Source organism: Conger conger, chromosome 5, assembly GCF_963514075.1.
Source record: "Conger conger chromosome 5, fConCon1.1, whole genome shotgun sequence".
In the NCBI taxonomy this organism is placed as follows: Eukaryota; Metazoa; Chordata; class Actinopteri; order Anguilliformes; family Congridae; genus Conger; species Conger conger.
The window spans coordinates 21,857,398-21,874,332 of NC_083764.1; the positions used below are offsets into that span (position 1 = coordinate 21,857,398).

Genomic DNA, 16,935 nt, shown 5'->3' on the forward strand with positions numbered 1-16,935 from the left:
GAGATGAATGTTGAGAGGGGATGTTTAGGTGTTAGGGGTGAGTTGTGAGAGGGGATGTTTAGGTGTTAGAGATGAACGTTGAGAGGGGATGTTTAGGTGTTAGAGATGAGTGGTGAGAGGGGATGTTTAGGTGTTAGGGGTGAGTTGTGAGAGGGGATGTTTAGGTGTTAGGGGTGAGTTGTGAGAGGGGATGTTTAGTTGTTAGAGATGAATGTTGAGAGGGGATGTTTAGGTGTTAGAGATGAATGTTGAGAGGGGCTGTTTAGGTGTTAGGGGTGAGTGGTGAGGGGGGATGTTTAGGTGTTAGGGGTGAGTTGTGAGAGGGGATGTTTAGGTGTTAGAGATGAATGTTGAGAGGGGATGTTCAGGTGTTAGGGGTGAGTTGTGAGAGGGGCTGTTTAGGTGTTAGGGGTGAGTGGTGAGGGGGGATGTTTAGGTGTTAGAGATGAGTGGTGAGAGGGGATGTTTAGGTGTTAGAGATGAATGTTGAGAGGGGATGTTTAGGTGTTAGGGGTGAGTTGTGAGAGGGGATGTTTAGGTGTTAGAGATGAATGTTGAGAGGGGATGTTTAGGTGTTAGAGATGAGTGGTGAGAGGGGATGTTTAGGTGTTAGGGGTGAGTTGTGAGAGGGGATGTTTAGGTGTTAGAGATGAATGTTGAGAGGGGATGTTTAGGTGTTAGGGGTGAGTTGTGAGAGGGGATGTTTAGTTGTTAGAGATGAATGTTGAGAGGGAATGTTTAGGTGTTAGGGGTGAGTGGTGAGAGGGGCTGTTTAGGTGTTAGGGGTGAGTTGTGAGAGGGGATGTTTAGGTGTTAGGGGTGAGTTGTGAGAGGGGATGTTTAGGTGTTAGGGGTGAGTTGTGAGAGGGGATGTTTAGGTGTTAGAGATGAACGTTGAGAGGGGATGTTTAGGTGTTAGAGATGAGTGGTGAGAGGGGATGTTTAGGTGTTAGGGGTGAGTTGTGAGAGGGGATGTTTAGTTGTTAGAGATGAATGTTGAGAGGGGATGTTTAGGTGTTAGGGGTGAGTTGTGAGAGGGGATGTTTAGGTGTTAGAGATGAGTGGTGAGAGGGGATGTTTAGGTGTTAGGGGTGAGTTGTGAGAGGGGATGTTTAGTTGTTAGAGATGAATGTTGAGAGGGGATGTTTAGGTGTTAGGGGTGAGTTGTGAGAGGGGATGTTTAGGTGTTAGAGATGAATGTTGAGAGGGGATGTTTAGGTGTTAGGGGTGAGTTGTGAGAGGGGATGTTTAGGTGTTAGGGGTGAGTTGTGAGAGGGGATGTTTAGGTGTTAGAGATGAACGTTGAGAGGGGATGTTTAGGTGTTAGGGGTGAGTGGTGAGAGGGGATGTTTAGGTGTTAGGGGTGAGTTGTGAGAGGGGATGTTTAGGTGTTAGGGGTGAGTTGTGAGAGGGGATGTTTAGTTGTTAGAGATGAATGTTGAGAGGGGATGTTTAGGTGTTAGAGATGAATGTTGAGAGGGGCTGTTTAGGTGTTAGGGGTGAGTGGTGAGGGGGGATGTTTAGGTGTTAGGGGTGAGTTGTGAGAGGGGATGTTTAGGTGTTAGAGATGAATGTTGAGAGGGGATGTTCAGGTGTTAGGGGTGAGTTGTGAGAGGGGCTGTTTAGGTGTTAGGGGTGAGTGGTGAGGGGGGATGTTTAGGTGTTAGAGATGAGTGGTGAGAGGGGATGTTTAGGTGTTAGAGATGAATGTTGAGAGGGGATGTTTAGGTGTTAGGGGTGAGTTGTGAGAGGGGATGTTTAGGTGTTAGGGGTGAGTTGTGAGAGGGGATGTTTAGTTGTTAGAGATGAATGTTGAGAGGGAATGTTTAGGTGTTAGGGGTGAGTGGTGAGAGGGGCTGTTTAGGTGTTAGGGGTGAGTTGTGAGAGGGGATGTTTAGGTGTTAGGGGTGAGTTGTGAGAGGGGATGTTTAGGTGTTAGGGGTGAGTTGTGAGAGGGGATGTTTAGGTGTTAGAGATGAACGTTGAGAGGGGATGTTTAGGTGTTAGAGATGAGTGGTGAGAGGGGATGTTTAGGTGTTAGAGATGAATGTTGAGAGGGGATGTTTAGGTGTTAGGGGTGAGTTGTGAGAGGGGATGTTTAGGTGTTAGAGATGAGTGGTGAGAGGGGATGTTTAGGTGTTAGGGGTGAGTTGTGAGAGGGGATGTTTAGTTGTTAGAGATGAATGTTGAGAGGGGATGTTTAGGTGTTAGGGGTGAGTTGTGAGAGGGGATGTTTAGGTGTTAGAGATGAATGTTGAGAGGGGATGTTTAGGTGTTAGGGGTGAGTTGTGAGAGGGGATGTTTAGGTGTTAGGGGTGAGTTGTGAGAGGGGATGTTTAGGTGTTAGGGGTGAGTTGTGAGAGGGGATGTTTAGTTGTTAGAGATGAATGTTGAGAGGGAATGTTTAGGTGTTAGGGGTGAGTGGTGAGAGGGGCTGTTTAGGTGTTAGGGGTGAGTTGTGAGAGGGGATGTTTAGGTGTTAGGGGTGAGTTGTGAGAGGGGATGTTTAGTTGTTAGAGATGAATGTTGAGAGGGGATGTTTAGGTGTTAGGGGTGAGTTGTGAGAGGGGATGTTTAGGTGTTAGAGATGAATGTTGAGAGGGGATGTTTAGGTGTTAGAGATGAGTGGTGAGAGGGGATGTTTAGGTGTTAGGGGTGAGTTGTGAGAGGGGATGTTTAGGTGTTAGGGGTGAGTTGTGAGAGGGGATGTTTAGTTGTTAGAGATGAATGTTGAGAGGGAATGTTTAGGTGTTAGGGGTGAGTGGTGAGAGGGGCTGTTTAGGTGTTAGGGGTGAGTTGTGAGAGGGGATGTTTAGTTGTTAGAGATGAATGTTGAGAGGGGATGTTTAGGTGTTAGGGGTGAGTGTTGAGAGGGGATGTTTAGGTGTTAGGGGTGAGTGGTGAGAGGGGATGTTTAGATGTTAGGGGTGAGTTGTGAGAGGGGATGTTTAGTTGTTAGAGATGAATGTTGAGAGGGGATGTTTAGGTGTTAGAGATGAGTGCTGAGAGGGGAAGTTTAGGTGTTAGAGATGAATCCTGAGAGGGGATGTTTTGGTGTTAGATGACTGATGAGTGGGGAAGGTTTAGGTGTTAGATTCCTTTGATAAATGCTCTTCTCTTTCTTTCTCCAGAGGGCTCTGAATTGGCCATCCCTGAGACATCTGATAACAGTAAGAGGATGTTTGTGAGGAAGAGCAAGAGGAAGTACTTCTTCAAAGTGCCTGAGGAAGAACGTCTTCAACAGATGAGGTGACCAGCCGTTCGCTAGCCCTGTACAGTGCCTTGTACAGTGCCTTGTTCCCAAAACTTACCCTGTACCCTGCCACTCACCCTCCTGTCTTTCACCATCATATTCACCCTGTCTCTAACACGCACTGTCACCCAGACATTTACATTTACATTTTAGTCATTTAGCAGACTCTTTTAATCCAAAGCGATTTACAAGTGCATAGGTCCTTCCACAAATCAGAGCATCACATCCATAACTAGGAAAATACATAGGAAGTGCTGTTTTAAACATATAGTCATCATAAGTGCAATTTTTTTTTTGGGGGGGGGGGGGAGGGGCGTTAGACAAAAAAAAAAAAAAAAAAAATTGCACCCACATTGTCCCTCAAATTCAGACCAAATTCAGACCTGGGTCAAATACGTAACTGTTTTGGATTCAGCTAATTTTCTGTGCTCTATTTGATTTTGACTGTTTCAATTGAGCCAATGAAGAGGACCAGAAGGCGGGGTTTGCTGTTTTTGAGAGTATTTTATAGATTCCAATACACCAGACAAGCTTAATAAAGCAGAAAAAAAGTATTTGAATCCAAATAAAAAATATGTATTTGGCTTCGGTAAAGCCTTTTTACCTGAGCTAATGTTGCCCATTAAGGGCGGTTGTCTGGTTGTCTCTGTGCGGCTGAGCTGTTATTCACCCTGTCACTCATACACACTGAGCTGTTATTCACCCTGTCACTCACACACTGAGCTGTTATTCACCCTGTCACTCATACACACTGAGCTGTTATTCACCCTGTCACTCATACACACTGAGCTGTTATTCACCCTGTCACTCATACACACCGAGCTGTTATTCACCCTGTCACTCACACACTGAGCTGTTATTCACCCTGTCACTCACACACTGAGCTGTTATTCACCCTGTCACTCATACACACTGAGCTGTTATTCACCCTGTCACTCATACACACTGAGCTGTTATTCACCCTGTCACTCATACACCGAGCTGTTATTCACCCTGTCACTCACACTGAGCTGTCACTCATACACACTGAGCTGTTATTCACCCTGTCACTCACACTGAGCTGTTATTCACCCTGTCACTCTCACACTGAGCTGTCACTCATACACTGAGCTGTTATTCACCCTCTCACTCTCACTGAGCTGTTATTCACCCTGTCACTCACACACATACTCTCTCTCTCTCTGTCTGGCAGAGAGATGTTGAAGGACCCCGAGCAACGGTCCAGGATCATCTCCAACCCCACCAACTTCAGCCACGTGGCACACATGGGACCAGGAGACAGCATGCACGTCCTGATGGACCTGCCCCTGGTAAGAGCGCCCCCTGGGTGGTGCGGGGTTATGCCAGTAGCTGTCGCTATAGGGGGGAATTCCAATGAAAAGTGACCAGCTTTGCTCACCCTCAGCGAAGTTCTCCTCGCTCTCCTGCGTCACTTATTTGCAGTGAGCCGGTATCTCTCATTCACTCTCTCTTTCTCCCTCTTCCGGTTTTCCGACGCAGCAGTGCGAATCCCCGCTCCCCTCCCCCTCCCGACCCCACCCTCTCATTTCTCCTCCGACCAACTTTGAGCACGTCTATCACATGACTCCCATCAGCGCTGAGCTCTATCTGCAGAAAGAGCCTTCCTCCCTGCCCGGCCTGCCGCAGATCTCCTCCTCCTCCTCCTCTCCTTCGACTTCCTCTTTAGGAAGGGTAGGCTTGCACCCGCTTCCCCCCCCCCACCCCTCCTTTCCACCCCCCCTCTCTCTCTTCATTTCTCCCTCTCTCTCTCCCCCTCTCCAGTCTTGCTGTGTCATCGTAGGGGGGCTGCATGATCCGTCATCGTTAGCATTAACGTCCGTCCCCCGGTGTGTGGAGTCCTAGCTTCCTTGTGCTTCGTCGTGCTTTGTGTCTAACACCATGACCTAATATCACCATGACCGTGATCTAATAATAATAATAATAATAATAATAATAATCATTCCTTGCATTCATAGAGAGCTTTTCTCACCAGCTGCCGACTCAAAGCGCTTTACAGCGACGAGGGGGAAACTCCTCAACCACCACCTATTTGTCAATTTGCCAGTCCGTTATTTAAGTCACACCCGATTGGACGGGGTTTTGACATCGCCCCGCCTCTCGACGTGCGTGGAGAAGTGTTATGATGCTGGCGTGAGCAGTCAAAAATAACATTAAGGTGGTCTTACGTTTATGCCGTTCCCACAATGCTATGGCTTAGAAAGGCCCAGACTACATGCATTCTTGACACTGGGCGGTGGCTACTGCAAGTCAGGTTTGCATTCTTCTTTTGGGCAGAGCTCTATTCTCTTATTGGGTGGCGTTAGGGACAGAGTCATCCTCCCATTGGGTGGAGTTAGAGGCTCTGTCATTCTCCTGTTGGGTGGAGCCGCGCTGAGTTTTATTGGACGGACTGAGAATTCCTGAAAAAGGAAGGCTTTGTGTCGTACATGGGTGTGTATTTGGCAGTCTGTGTGCACGTCTGCATTCTTGTGCGTATACTTGGAATCTTGTCGCGCCTGTTGCGTGTTGGCCATTTTGTTTTCCTTAGGCTTTACACTGACAGGTGTGTGTGTGTGTGTGTCACAAATGCCTTCCCCTCCTAGGACGAATCCAAGGAGAGGTGTCGACCGGCCTCTGTTCTTGCACGGCAACCGAGGAGCAAGTCCTACATGTCCCGCACTACCTCCGGTGAGTGACCCACTGCGTATGTGCACACGTGAACATACGACCGCTCAAATCGGCTTCTGCGCACATGTACACAGTTGCCACATGCATGCGCTACATACCCTCATTCAGGGCGTTGGTACTCTGACGTTAACCCTGTCCTGTGTGTGTCTGTGTTTTCCGTCTGCGTGTGTGTCCATGTATGTGCGTGTGCGTGTATACCTGTGTATTTTACAGGAAGCCTAGATTATGGAGGTGCAGGGATGTCTCGGAATATCTGGGATTCAGACCTGGACTTTGAGAGAGAGGTAAGCCCCTTCCCGGTTAGTATCAATTGGTATTAGCTGATGTTTGCAAGAACACCTGCCTGATAAACAGAACAGGCTCAAACCCACAGACTGTCCGTGACCGAGTGCCTGTGGCGTCACCCACTGACTGTCCGTGAGACTGTGAAAAGCGTTTTGAAACTGCGGAAGTGAAGTGTTCGGGTGCTACCGTGTACAATTTGGAGCCAGAGACTGCACAGTTGGGAAACAGGGAGCCCTTATAGGGGCATGAAGTCCATCTAGTGTGTAAATTGGCAGTGACCCAAATTACAGTGACCCCATTGTCCTAATAATAACGCAGTAACTTAAATCGGCACATGGAAAGACAGATGAAGAAAAGACAGATGAAGAAAAAACAGATTGCGACCACATTTTCTTGTGGGTCTTGTACTTTTGGTGTGGCGTGTAGAACCAGTGCCCATCAGCCCAGCTCTCCTGACAGGATGTGGTTTCACAGCCAATCATGGCAGTGTATTTGGGTGGCTGGTCCAACTGAAGCATTTCACAGCCAATCACGGCTGTGTATTTGGGTGGCTGATCTAGCAGAACCGTTTCACAGCCAATCGCAGCAGTGTATTTTGGTGGCTGACCTAGCAGAACAGTTTCACAGCCAATCGCAACAATGTATTTGGGTGGCTGGTCCAGCTAAAGGATTTCACTGCCAATCGCAGCCGTGTATTTGGGTGGCTGGTCAAGCAGAAGAGTTTCACAGCCAATTGCAGCAGTGTATTTGGGTGGTTAATCTAGCAGAAGAGTTTCACAGCCAATCGCAGCAGTGTATTTGGGTGGCTAGCAGGTGGCAGATCCAGCAGAACCATTTCAAAGCCAATCACGGCAGGGCGTACAAGTAGACGGTTGTTTATAGAAGATTACTGCCTGTCAGACAATTTTTCTACATTTAAAATCGTGAAGATGAATCAGGGGATCAGTGAGCTACTTATGGGTGGGACATACACATTCCAGCCCTGTCTATAGCTTTAATATTCTTTAATAGAGACAAAGAAAAATATTTGCGTTCCTTGCGCTGCAGAGCACTAACGCTTCTCCCTCTTCCTCTGGCAGCCGGACTCGGACTCCACCAAACACTCCACCCCTTCCAACAGCTCCAACCCCAGCAGCCCCCCGAGCCCCAACTCGCCCCACCGGAGTCAGCTGACCCTGGACGGCGTGGACCCCGCGACCCTGGACGGCTGAGACCCCCGCCCGCCTAGCCCGGGAGCTCCCTCTGCTGGTGGCCACCAACGAAAGACTCTGGCTCTCTCTCTTTCCGCACCCCCCCCCCCTCCCCCCTTTAATTTTATCATCCCACCCTGATAGAAGTGTAGCTACTCTGGTCACGGTGGGCCGCACCACCAAAGTCAAATAACGAGCCGGGCGCCAACGCCACTGCCTGCCGCCAACAGCCTTTTTACGTTGCCAGAGCTTAATTCTGCCGTGTGTTCCGGCCGCTAGTGCGCTCAACGGCCGCTTTTAAAGACGCGCTTTTATCACTGCCAGCTAGGGGGCGGCGCTCAGGGCGCTGGGACCGAGAGCGGTCAGCGAATCCCCCCACCGGTCCTCTCAGTCAGGAGAAACGGCCCCCTCTGCAGGCCAGCAGGTGGAATTTCAGCTGCCGCGCATAGAATCATGGGTAACGACCCATCACAGGGTAAACCGGTTAATTAGCTTTTTTTTTGGGGGGGGGTTTTTACTTATGCTTAGATCATCAATAAAGGGAGGCCAGTACTGAAGTGTAATAATTATAATAATAATTATGAATTGTCCTAATTATAGATACGAAAAAAAAGTGAAAGAACGGCTGTGTATATTTTTTTAATGTATAGTATTTTTATGGAGACGATTGCTCCAGACGGTGAGCCAAGTTAGAGATGCGTTCGGAAAGGAGTGTGATCTATTCCTGGGAGCACATTCCCTGCCTTCCCGCCCCACCGCTCTTCCCCTGCTTCACAACCCCCCCCCCCCCCCACTCTGCCACCACACTCCCAAGAACTGTGGTGTGGTAGTCAGTGGGCAGCCCCATTGTACATAAAGCATATACGCTCCACCAGTGTACATACAGAATATACGCTTTACTAAGGGGCACTGTTTTTAGGACCCTTGGTTATCGGTAAGCCTTTGCGAATTTTATCTTGCCTGCAGGTGACGCACTGCCTATCACCAAAAAAAAAAGTAAAAGTAAACGGAAAGCAAATTAAAGGAATTTATACATGCCGGCAGTTTAAACCAGTTGGAATGTCACCCGCCATTCCTTCCTAGGTTCACGCTAGCGCCCCCAAGAGGCAGCTGCTTTTGTTTGCCACGTGACTGTACGCAGAAGGACCCCTCAGCTGGACTCGACTTGCAACCTTTCACACATTCCCCCGTGTAGCACTCGCCAGGGCCATTAGTCCACCGGGCCACAAGGTGGTGCTGTTCTGAACTGTTTTTCGCTTCTTGAATTATGAATTAGTCAGCGTTGTGCACACATTTATGTATGGACATGTGTAATTAAAGGGGCGTGAATTACATTACCTAGTTACTCACACACGTGCCTTCTGTGCCAGTGGATAACAGCTCTGTGTTTCAGTAACCTTACAGACTAGTACACGCGTTGTACAAAATGCTGGTCATTGTGGGAAGTTTCCGGAAAACGTATCAAACTTTAATGTTTTATTTTGGGAGAGCCCTTGGTTTTGTTTCACAGGAACACTTTGTTTTTACCCCTCCCGTCCTCCCCCTACCGCTTCTACAACGGGACTATTCATTAAGATGGATCTGCTTTTCTGTTTTTTTTAAATCATGTTTAAATCTTTGTAATTATGGAATTGTGAGCAAAATTTGGAAGGACAATAAAACGGAGGGGCATACCTGTCATACCTTTGTTGCTTTGTTGTGTTTTTATGAATTCATTGATGGGATCTACTGATACTCCTATGATACGGATGTTCTGGATAGTTCTGTCAATCAGGACAGACACATACCAGTGCTTGAACAATAGCCATTAACTTACTGAACTAAAATGCTCACATTAAATGATCTTCTTTTGTTTCTATGGACTTGACAGCATACATAGTATGTATGCCCAATGTTGAAATTGCCCTCTCTTAAAACGGTATACATGCTTCTCCATGATATGCAGTCTCATAAGTGATAAGCAAATACATGCAGTCTCTGCCCTCTACTGGGGCATTCCATTAGATCAGTTACTTGGGTGTCTCTGTGGCGCAGCCTGTAGAGCACTGACCACATGCTCATTGCGAGCCGCGACGTCGGCGATTCGAATCCGACCGTCAGACATTTGTCGCATGTCTTCCCCTCTCTCTCGCTCCCATTCTTCCTGTCTCTCTGTACTACATACTGTTCAATAAAAGCTGAAAAAGGCCTAAAAAATATCACACAAAAAAAGAAATCGGTTACTTTCTGTTTTTTTCATTCAATATATTATAGGGTAGAGGTGGCAGAATGGAGAGGTCTGGCAGGCATGCAGGGTTTGACGTGCTACTGGATGTATGCTGCGGCTGGCCCCTTGACTGGCTGGTATGCTAGCACCAATGTTTTACATTTGATGGGACCCATAACATGCAGCCAGTGAAGGGCAGTGAACAGGGGGGGTGACTTGGGGGAGGTTGAAGATTTGACAGGTTGCAGCTTTCGATTTGATTTTTTTATTTCTTTTTAATTTATTTCTTTTTTAATAAAACCAAACAAACAAACAAACGCAAAAGTATGACCAAACCCCTTAACTAGCCAAACACTGCTTACCTAGCCAAACTAAAAATTCTGATACACAAAAAAGTAAATCACAGGCTCACAGGGAGGTAGGGAGGGACGGGGAGAGGTGCTGCTTGAAGAGGTGCGTCTTCAGTTTGCGCTTGAAGATTGGAAGTGATTCTACAGTTCTGACCTTAACGGGGAGTTTGTTCCACCACTGTAGAGCCAGAACAGACAGTAGTCGTGAGCGTGAGGTGGAAGTTCGGAGAGGGGGAGGTGCCAAGTGGCCTGTGGAGGCTGAACGAAGAGGTCTGGCAGGGGTGTAGGGTCTTATGATTTTTCTGCCACCCCTTAACTGCTTGGAAGTCTAGCACCAATGTTTTGAATTTTATGTGAGCCATGACAGGCAGCCAGTGGAGGGAAGTAAGCAGGGGGGTGACGTGAGTATTTGGGAAGGTTGAAGACCAGACAAGCTGTTGCATTCTGGGTAAGTTGGAGGGGTCTGATGGCGGACGCTGGGAGGCCAGCCAAGAGGGAATTGCAGTAGTCCAGGCGGGACAGAACCATCGCTTGGACCAGGAGCTGGGTCGAGTAGGGGGTGAGAATGGGGCGGATTCTCCGTATGTTGTATAGGAAGAACCTGCATGACTGGGTCACCGCCGCAATGATGGTTCAGCCTGGGTTGAGCTTTAGATGGTGGTTGTCCATCCAGCTCTGGATGTCACTCAGGCAAGCAGAGATATAGGCTGAAACCTGTGTGTCAGATGGTGGGAATGAGATGAAGAGTTGGGTATCGTCCGCATAGCAGTGGTAGGATAGACCATGTGCAGTGATAACAGGGCCAAGGGAACGAGTGTAAAGAGAAAAAAGAAGCGGGCCTAGCACTAAGCCCTGGGGAACTCCTGTGGCAAGGGGCCGAGGTGTCGATACCGTACCAGCCCAGGCAACCTGGAAGGAGTGACCAGAGAGGTAGGACTCAATCCAGTCCAGGGCTGTGCCACAGATGCGCATTGCTGACAGGGCAGACAGGAGGATGGAGTGATCCACAGTGTCGAAGGCAGTAGAGAGATCTAGAAGAATGAGGACAGAGGAGAGGGAGGCTGCTTGTGCGGCATGGAGTGATTCACTGACGGAGAGGAGCTGGGTCTCTGTCAAGTGGCTAGATCTGAAGCCAGACTGATGGGGGTCTAGCAGGTTGTTGTTAGAAAAGAAAGAAGAAAGTTGACTAGAAGCAGCTCGTTCTATGGTTTTAGATAGAAAAGGAAGAAGAGATACTGGGCGGTAGTTCTGGATGATGGAGGGATCCAGAGTAGGTTTCTTTAGCAGCGGGATGATATAGGCCCTCTTGGAGGATTCTGGAAAACAGCCAGAAGACAGGGACGAGTTAACAAGGGAGCTGACAAATGGGAGAATGTCGGGTGTGATAGTCTGGAGAAGAGAAGAGGGGATAGGGTCAAGGCCACAGGTTGTATGGTGGTGGGAGAGCAGGAGTTGAGAAACATCAGAGTCTGTAAGGAGGGAGAAAGTGGAAAAGGAAGGGATGGGCCTAGAGAAGGGGGCGGTGGTTGTAAAGGATCTGCGGATGTCTGTGACCTTCTCATCGAAAAAATCAGCAAAGTCATCAGCAGCGAAGGAGGACTGAGGTGGAGGAGGCGGTGTGCTGAGGAGAGAGGAGAAAATGGAGAACAGTTTCCGGGGGTTAGAAGTGGAGTTCTGAATTTGTGTTTGATAGTATTTTACTTTGGCGGCAGTGACAGCGGAAGAGAATGCCGCCAGGAGAGACTGGTAAGTTCTGAAGGGTCTCTGGATTTCCCCCACTTCCTCTCAGCTGCGTGGAGGCTGGCCCTGGAGGTACGGAGGGTGTCAGATATCCAAGGACTGGGAGGGGATGTGCGAGGTGGCTTTGAGACAGGGGGACAGAGAGAGTCAAAGGCAGAGGAGAGAGATGAAAGGAGAGTGGCAGATGCAGAGTCAGTGGGCAGTTTGGAGAAGGATTCAAGAAGGGGAGTGAGGTGGTGACAGTGGTGGCAAAGGAAGAGGGTGAGAGGGAGTGGAGGTTATGGCGGGCTGAGGAAGTGTGGGTGGGAGGAGGGGGAGGAGGATGGGGAGGAAGAGGGAGGGAGAATGAGATGAAGTGGTGATCAGATGTATGCAAAGGGGTAACGGTGAAATCGGAGCATGAGCAGTTCCTCACAAAGACAAGGTCTAGGACATTGCCTGCCTTGTGGGTTGGAGGAGAGTGTTGTAGGGAGAGGCCGAAGGAGTGGAGTAGTGGTAGGAAAGCAGCAGCCTGGGAGGCTTTAAGGTGGATGTTGAAGTCTCCAAGGAGAATCAGTGGGGTGCCATCCTCTGGGAAGGAGCTGAGAAGGGTGTCTAGCTCATCAAGGAAACTTTCCTGGAGGACGATAGATAACTGCAATAAAAAGGTTAGTAGGGTAGAATACTGCAACAGAATGGAATTCAAAAGTGGATATGGACAGGTCAGAGAGGGGGAGAACAGAGAATTTCCATGAGGGGGAAATTAAAAGACCAATACCACCGCCACGGCCGGAAGGCCGGGGAGTGTGAGAGAAGGAGAAGGAGGATGAGAGGGCAGCGGGAGTGGCGGTGTTTTCAGGTGTGATCCAGGTCTCAGGGCAAGGAATTGTAGGGACTGGAGGGAGGCATCTGCAGGGATGAAGTCCGCCTTCCGAGTGGCAGACTGGCACTTCCCCCTGTGACCGGAAAGTCCTCACAGGCGGTCAGTAGGGGGTAGCTGAGGTTGGAGGGGTTCCGACGCCGTGGAGGCCCACATCGCAAGGGGTATCTTCGAGGGAGAGAGCAGACTGGGATGGGGTGAAACATAACATAACAAACTGGGACGGAGCGACGCAAGCACACCTATTTCAATTGCCTACAATCGCTTACAAGGAATATCAAATCAAGGCTAATCTACTGTCAAATTCCAGTGCTATTTAAAACAAACGTTCAATCACTTAACAGGTATGCAACCAGTTTCAGTGATTAACACAGCAATAAAAACAAACTAGCAAACAAACTAGCCCACTGCCACAATGTTCTCGGAGAGGGATAGCCTGCTGTCCACCACTCTTGAGATTCTTTGAACAGGATGACAACGTCACCGATATGTCCCCTCCTGATGGAGAAGTCAAGGAGAGGAGCGGTTAGAACACAAATGAAGATTATTTCTGTCATACCTGGGTCGAGCTGAAGATGGTGGTTGTCCATCCAGCTCGGGATGTCCTTCAGGAAAGTGGTGATACAGGCCCTGTGTGTCGAACGGGGAGAAGGAGATTAAGAGTTGGGTAGCATCAGCATAACCGGGATAAGCTAAGCAGTGAGCAGTGATAACTGGGCCAAGGGATCTAGTGTATAGGGCGGAGAAGAAGGGACTAAGGACTGAGCCCTGGGGAACTCCTGTGGCAAGGCTGACGAAGCGCCGATACTACACCAGTCGAGGCAACCTGGAAGGAGCGACTGAGGTAGGACTCCATACAGTCTAAGGCTGTGCCGCAGGTCCCCATTGCTGCAAGGGAAGACAGTGTAAGGCGGAAATGATTAAAATCTGGCATTGTCACTCAGTGCGCTGGTCAGCTTGCTGGCTTCATCTGGTATGGTGGCATTTTGTGGCTGTAAAGTAATTTAACCCCAGGAGCATGGGGGAAAAACTCATGCATTGTTCCCAAAACAGCTGTCTTCCTGAACCCCCTGTAAATAGCTCCAGACTATTCTCTTTGACCCCCCTTCCTTACTCCCTCCCTCTCACATCTCCCCATTCCTCAGATTCCCTGAAAGTATGCATAAAGCATTGGATGTTTCATGAGAAAGTCAGTTTAGATAATATTCATGTTTGGTATTATTCTGATTGTTTCAGTGCGACTGGTGCAATGGTTTCATTTCTGCAACAGCAAACCTTGGACATCATAACCAACCAGGAACCAAGGAGAAGCTGTGTGGAGCTCTGCCCCAGTGAAAGCTATGTGCCTCAACCCCCCTGATAAAATCTCATTTCCTGGGGAAGCCTGGCTCCAAATTCCAAATGGTTATAAACGCCAGATGGTTCATTGGTTCATTGCGGACCCTTTTGAGTGGTCAACATCAAAGGCCTGATTTTGGATTTAAGGAGACCAAGCAATCGGGGCAATCGAGCAATCAGGGAGGATGCAATCGGGGAAGATGCAATCAGACTCCCATGCACACCGTGCACGTAGCTTCTATGTACAGGGTGTCTGTAGCTTTTATTACCAGGTATGACTTTTAAGACTCCTTAATTTGGTTTCCTTTGTAATACTTTTATGTATATTTTATTGGAACTACAGTGTAATTATGTATGTAACCTGCCTGGTAAAATAAATTGTTAAAACTTGGTCTGTGTGGTTTCGCTTACTGACACTCAATGTTACACAGGGAATGCTTGGTTACACCCTCGAGTCGGTCTTGGGAGGATGTAAAATTATGCTTAATGTATCATGGTGTATAGCACCGGTAGACCTCTGATGGTAAATCACTCGCCTCCGGGTGGTAGTTCATTCATGTCGAGAACAGCCGTAGCTAATGTTGGTCTTCTTGGGTCCCTAGGCTGTAAACAGATATACCCAAAAGTAGCTATTCCTGCGGCCTCTGAAATGACTGCAGATATCTAGCAAGCTCGTGAGACGTGCACATAATGGCCTATGTGACATGCGGCGGAACCAGCAGAGGACTGTTCAGACGAGTAAATCTCAGTACAGGATTCCTATAACGATCAAGTAAAATTATAAATAAGACATCTACCAAAGGTAGATAACTAATCTAAATTATTATTCTGAATGGAGTCAGATATAACGAAGGTGAATGTATTGGCCCTATTGTGGAGATTCTTGGTCAGCCCGGACCAGTAAAGAGCGGAAGGCAGGGTGGTACTACTGTCTGTACGGTTATTTATTGGCTGATCTAGACTCTCCGTATAGGAGCCACTAATATTTAACCCTACTAATATTCTTTCAGCAACACCAGAAGGACAAGCATGCTGATACCTTCGGCCCTCGCTAAATTCCGTTGTTGGATTAGCGTGGGGTTTTACAGCAGGAGGATGGAGTGGTCAACAGTGTCAAGGCAGCAGAGGGCTCTAGAAGAATCAGGACCAAGGAAAGGGAGGTTGCTCATGCAACATTTAAGTGACTCTGACTGAGAGGAGTGCGGTCTCCGTGGAGTGGTCAGGTCTGAGCCTGGGTGTTGAGTAGGTTGTTCTGTAAAAAGAGTTGGTGAGAAACCACTCAAGTGTTTGGGATAAAACAAGGAAGAAGAGGAACTGGTAGTTATAGATGATGGAGGGGTTCAAAGTGGGCTTCTTCAGCAGCAGGGTGATGTGGTCCCTCTTGAAGGACGAGGAGGAACATTCAGAAGATGAGGAGTTCACGAGAGGTGAAGAATTGGAGGCTGTCTGGTGTGATTTCCTTGAGAGATGAGGGGATAGATTCGAGGGCACAGCTGTTAGGGGGTGGTGGGAGAGCAGGAGCTGTTATTAATTAAAGCATTGCTATTAATGTAACTAAATGTAGTAGGCTCACCCAGATGCCTCCTGTTAGGCTATGGTTTAAAAGCACAGACTGTGTTAGCCTACGTTGTGTGTAAATTCTGGGAAGTTGTTAGAATGTTTGTATTTTATTTTGGCTACACAATATCGCTGTTAAAATCATCAGTACTTTGACCAGGTGTAATTTTGCCAAAAGCTAGTATCAGGAAATAAGTCATTTTAGAGGACAAATCAAGGACCATAACTAGGCCTAAGTTTGGATGATACACATGCAAATATAAGCTTGTGGTGCAAATTACATGGGCCTACTCGTGTCAGGGACCGCTGTAATACTAATTTCAAACTATGGTAGTAGCCTAATCAAAATAGCATTGCACTGTCCCCCACAACACATTTCCTAGAGTTATCCTATTTGATTTCAATTCAATCGTTTCAGTCCTATGTAAACAACCACCTTACATGAATGTTCATGCTCTAAATTCATTTTCAAACACTCGAATAAATACTATTTGAATTTAAGGTATCGCTATAGAAAGCTTGTCATATTGTATGGCAATATGTGTTTTCATTTCTTTTCTGATATCTAGATATCAAGATAAATTATTTTGAATGGTTTTCTAGCCGCTAGTACAGTTGTGACACTTCGTTTTACATCTGTACCCGACTAACCACCGTGCACTTTTCTCAGTCAACGATCATAATCTAAGTGCAATTGTATGATCACGTGCGCATAAGAATCTCTCCAGACAAAACTAAGAAAGTGACAAAAATACCTCGCAATACAGATACTCCCTCACATTTTCGGAGCGATGCGAGGCTCCGAAAATATTTTAAAATTACATTTTTTCCCACGTAGAAAGAGGGTGATAGGAAATTACACCCGATAAATGCTAAATAAAATAGACACAACCAGTGATGCGAGCCCCCTGTGTTGGTTCAATGCAAACTTGTGGGCTAATGCGAAAATAATGAGTAGCCAGTAGCCAGGAGGCTAGGTTCCTAGCCTAGGCAGGTGGGTGGCTACTGGCTCGAGGCGAGTGAGTTGCCAGCCGAGGAGTGTCAGTAGCCAGGAGCTTGCACTGTCTCTCATTCGCCACTGCCCTATCATCAGTTGCTGTATCATTGGCTACGTGAGGACGTGAGTAGCCGCCCTCGGCCTCTTTTATACATCAGATTCTTGGCACGAATCAAGCGCTATATATGTTGAAATCTCACAGGATTATCAACGGGGTGCCGTCCTCAGGGAAGGAGCCGAGTAGTGTGTCTAGTTACTTCATTCCGACCATTTTTGAACAGCAACTCGCTTCTTGAGTTGCTGTTAAAGAGATCTCCATCTTGTGTGCTTTCAAAGCAAATAATTAGAAAACAAATATACACTCAGTGAGCACTTTATTAGGTAGACTATTTATAACTTTTTTTTTTGCTGCTGTAGCCTATCCACATAGAGGTTTGATGTGTTCTGTGTTCAGAGATACTCTTCTGCATAC

At 47.7% G+C, this 16,935-nt stretch overlaps 1 protein-coding gene across 2 annotated transcripts in view; it reads left to right on the plus strand.

Moving 5' to 3' along the window:
• LOC133128291 (serine/threonine-protein kinase MRCK beta-like) overlaps window positions 1-9,096 on the plus strand; it is a 49,023-nt gene extending 39,927 nt beyond the window's left edge. For both annotated transcript variants that reach the window (XM_061241678.1, XM_061241679.1), the window contains exons 32-36: window positions 3,132-3,249; window positions 4,446-4,563; window positions 5,857-5,941; window positions 6,155-6,225; window positions 7,306-9,096. In XM_061241678.1, the coding sequence (XP_061097662.1) occupies window positions 3,132-3,249; window positions 4,446-4,563; window positions 5,857-5,941; window positions 6,155-6,225; window positions 7,306-7,437 (524 nt within the window). In that variant the 3' untranslated portion in view covers window positions 7,438-9,096. The remainder of the gene's footprint in view (window positions 1-3,131; window positions 3,250-4,445; window positions 4,564-5,856; window positions 5,942-6,154; window positions 6,226-7,305) is intronic.
• The last annotated feature ends 7,839 nt before the right edge of the window (window positions 9,097-16,935 follow it).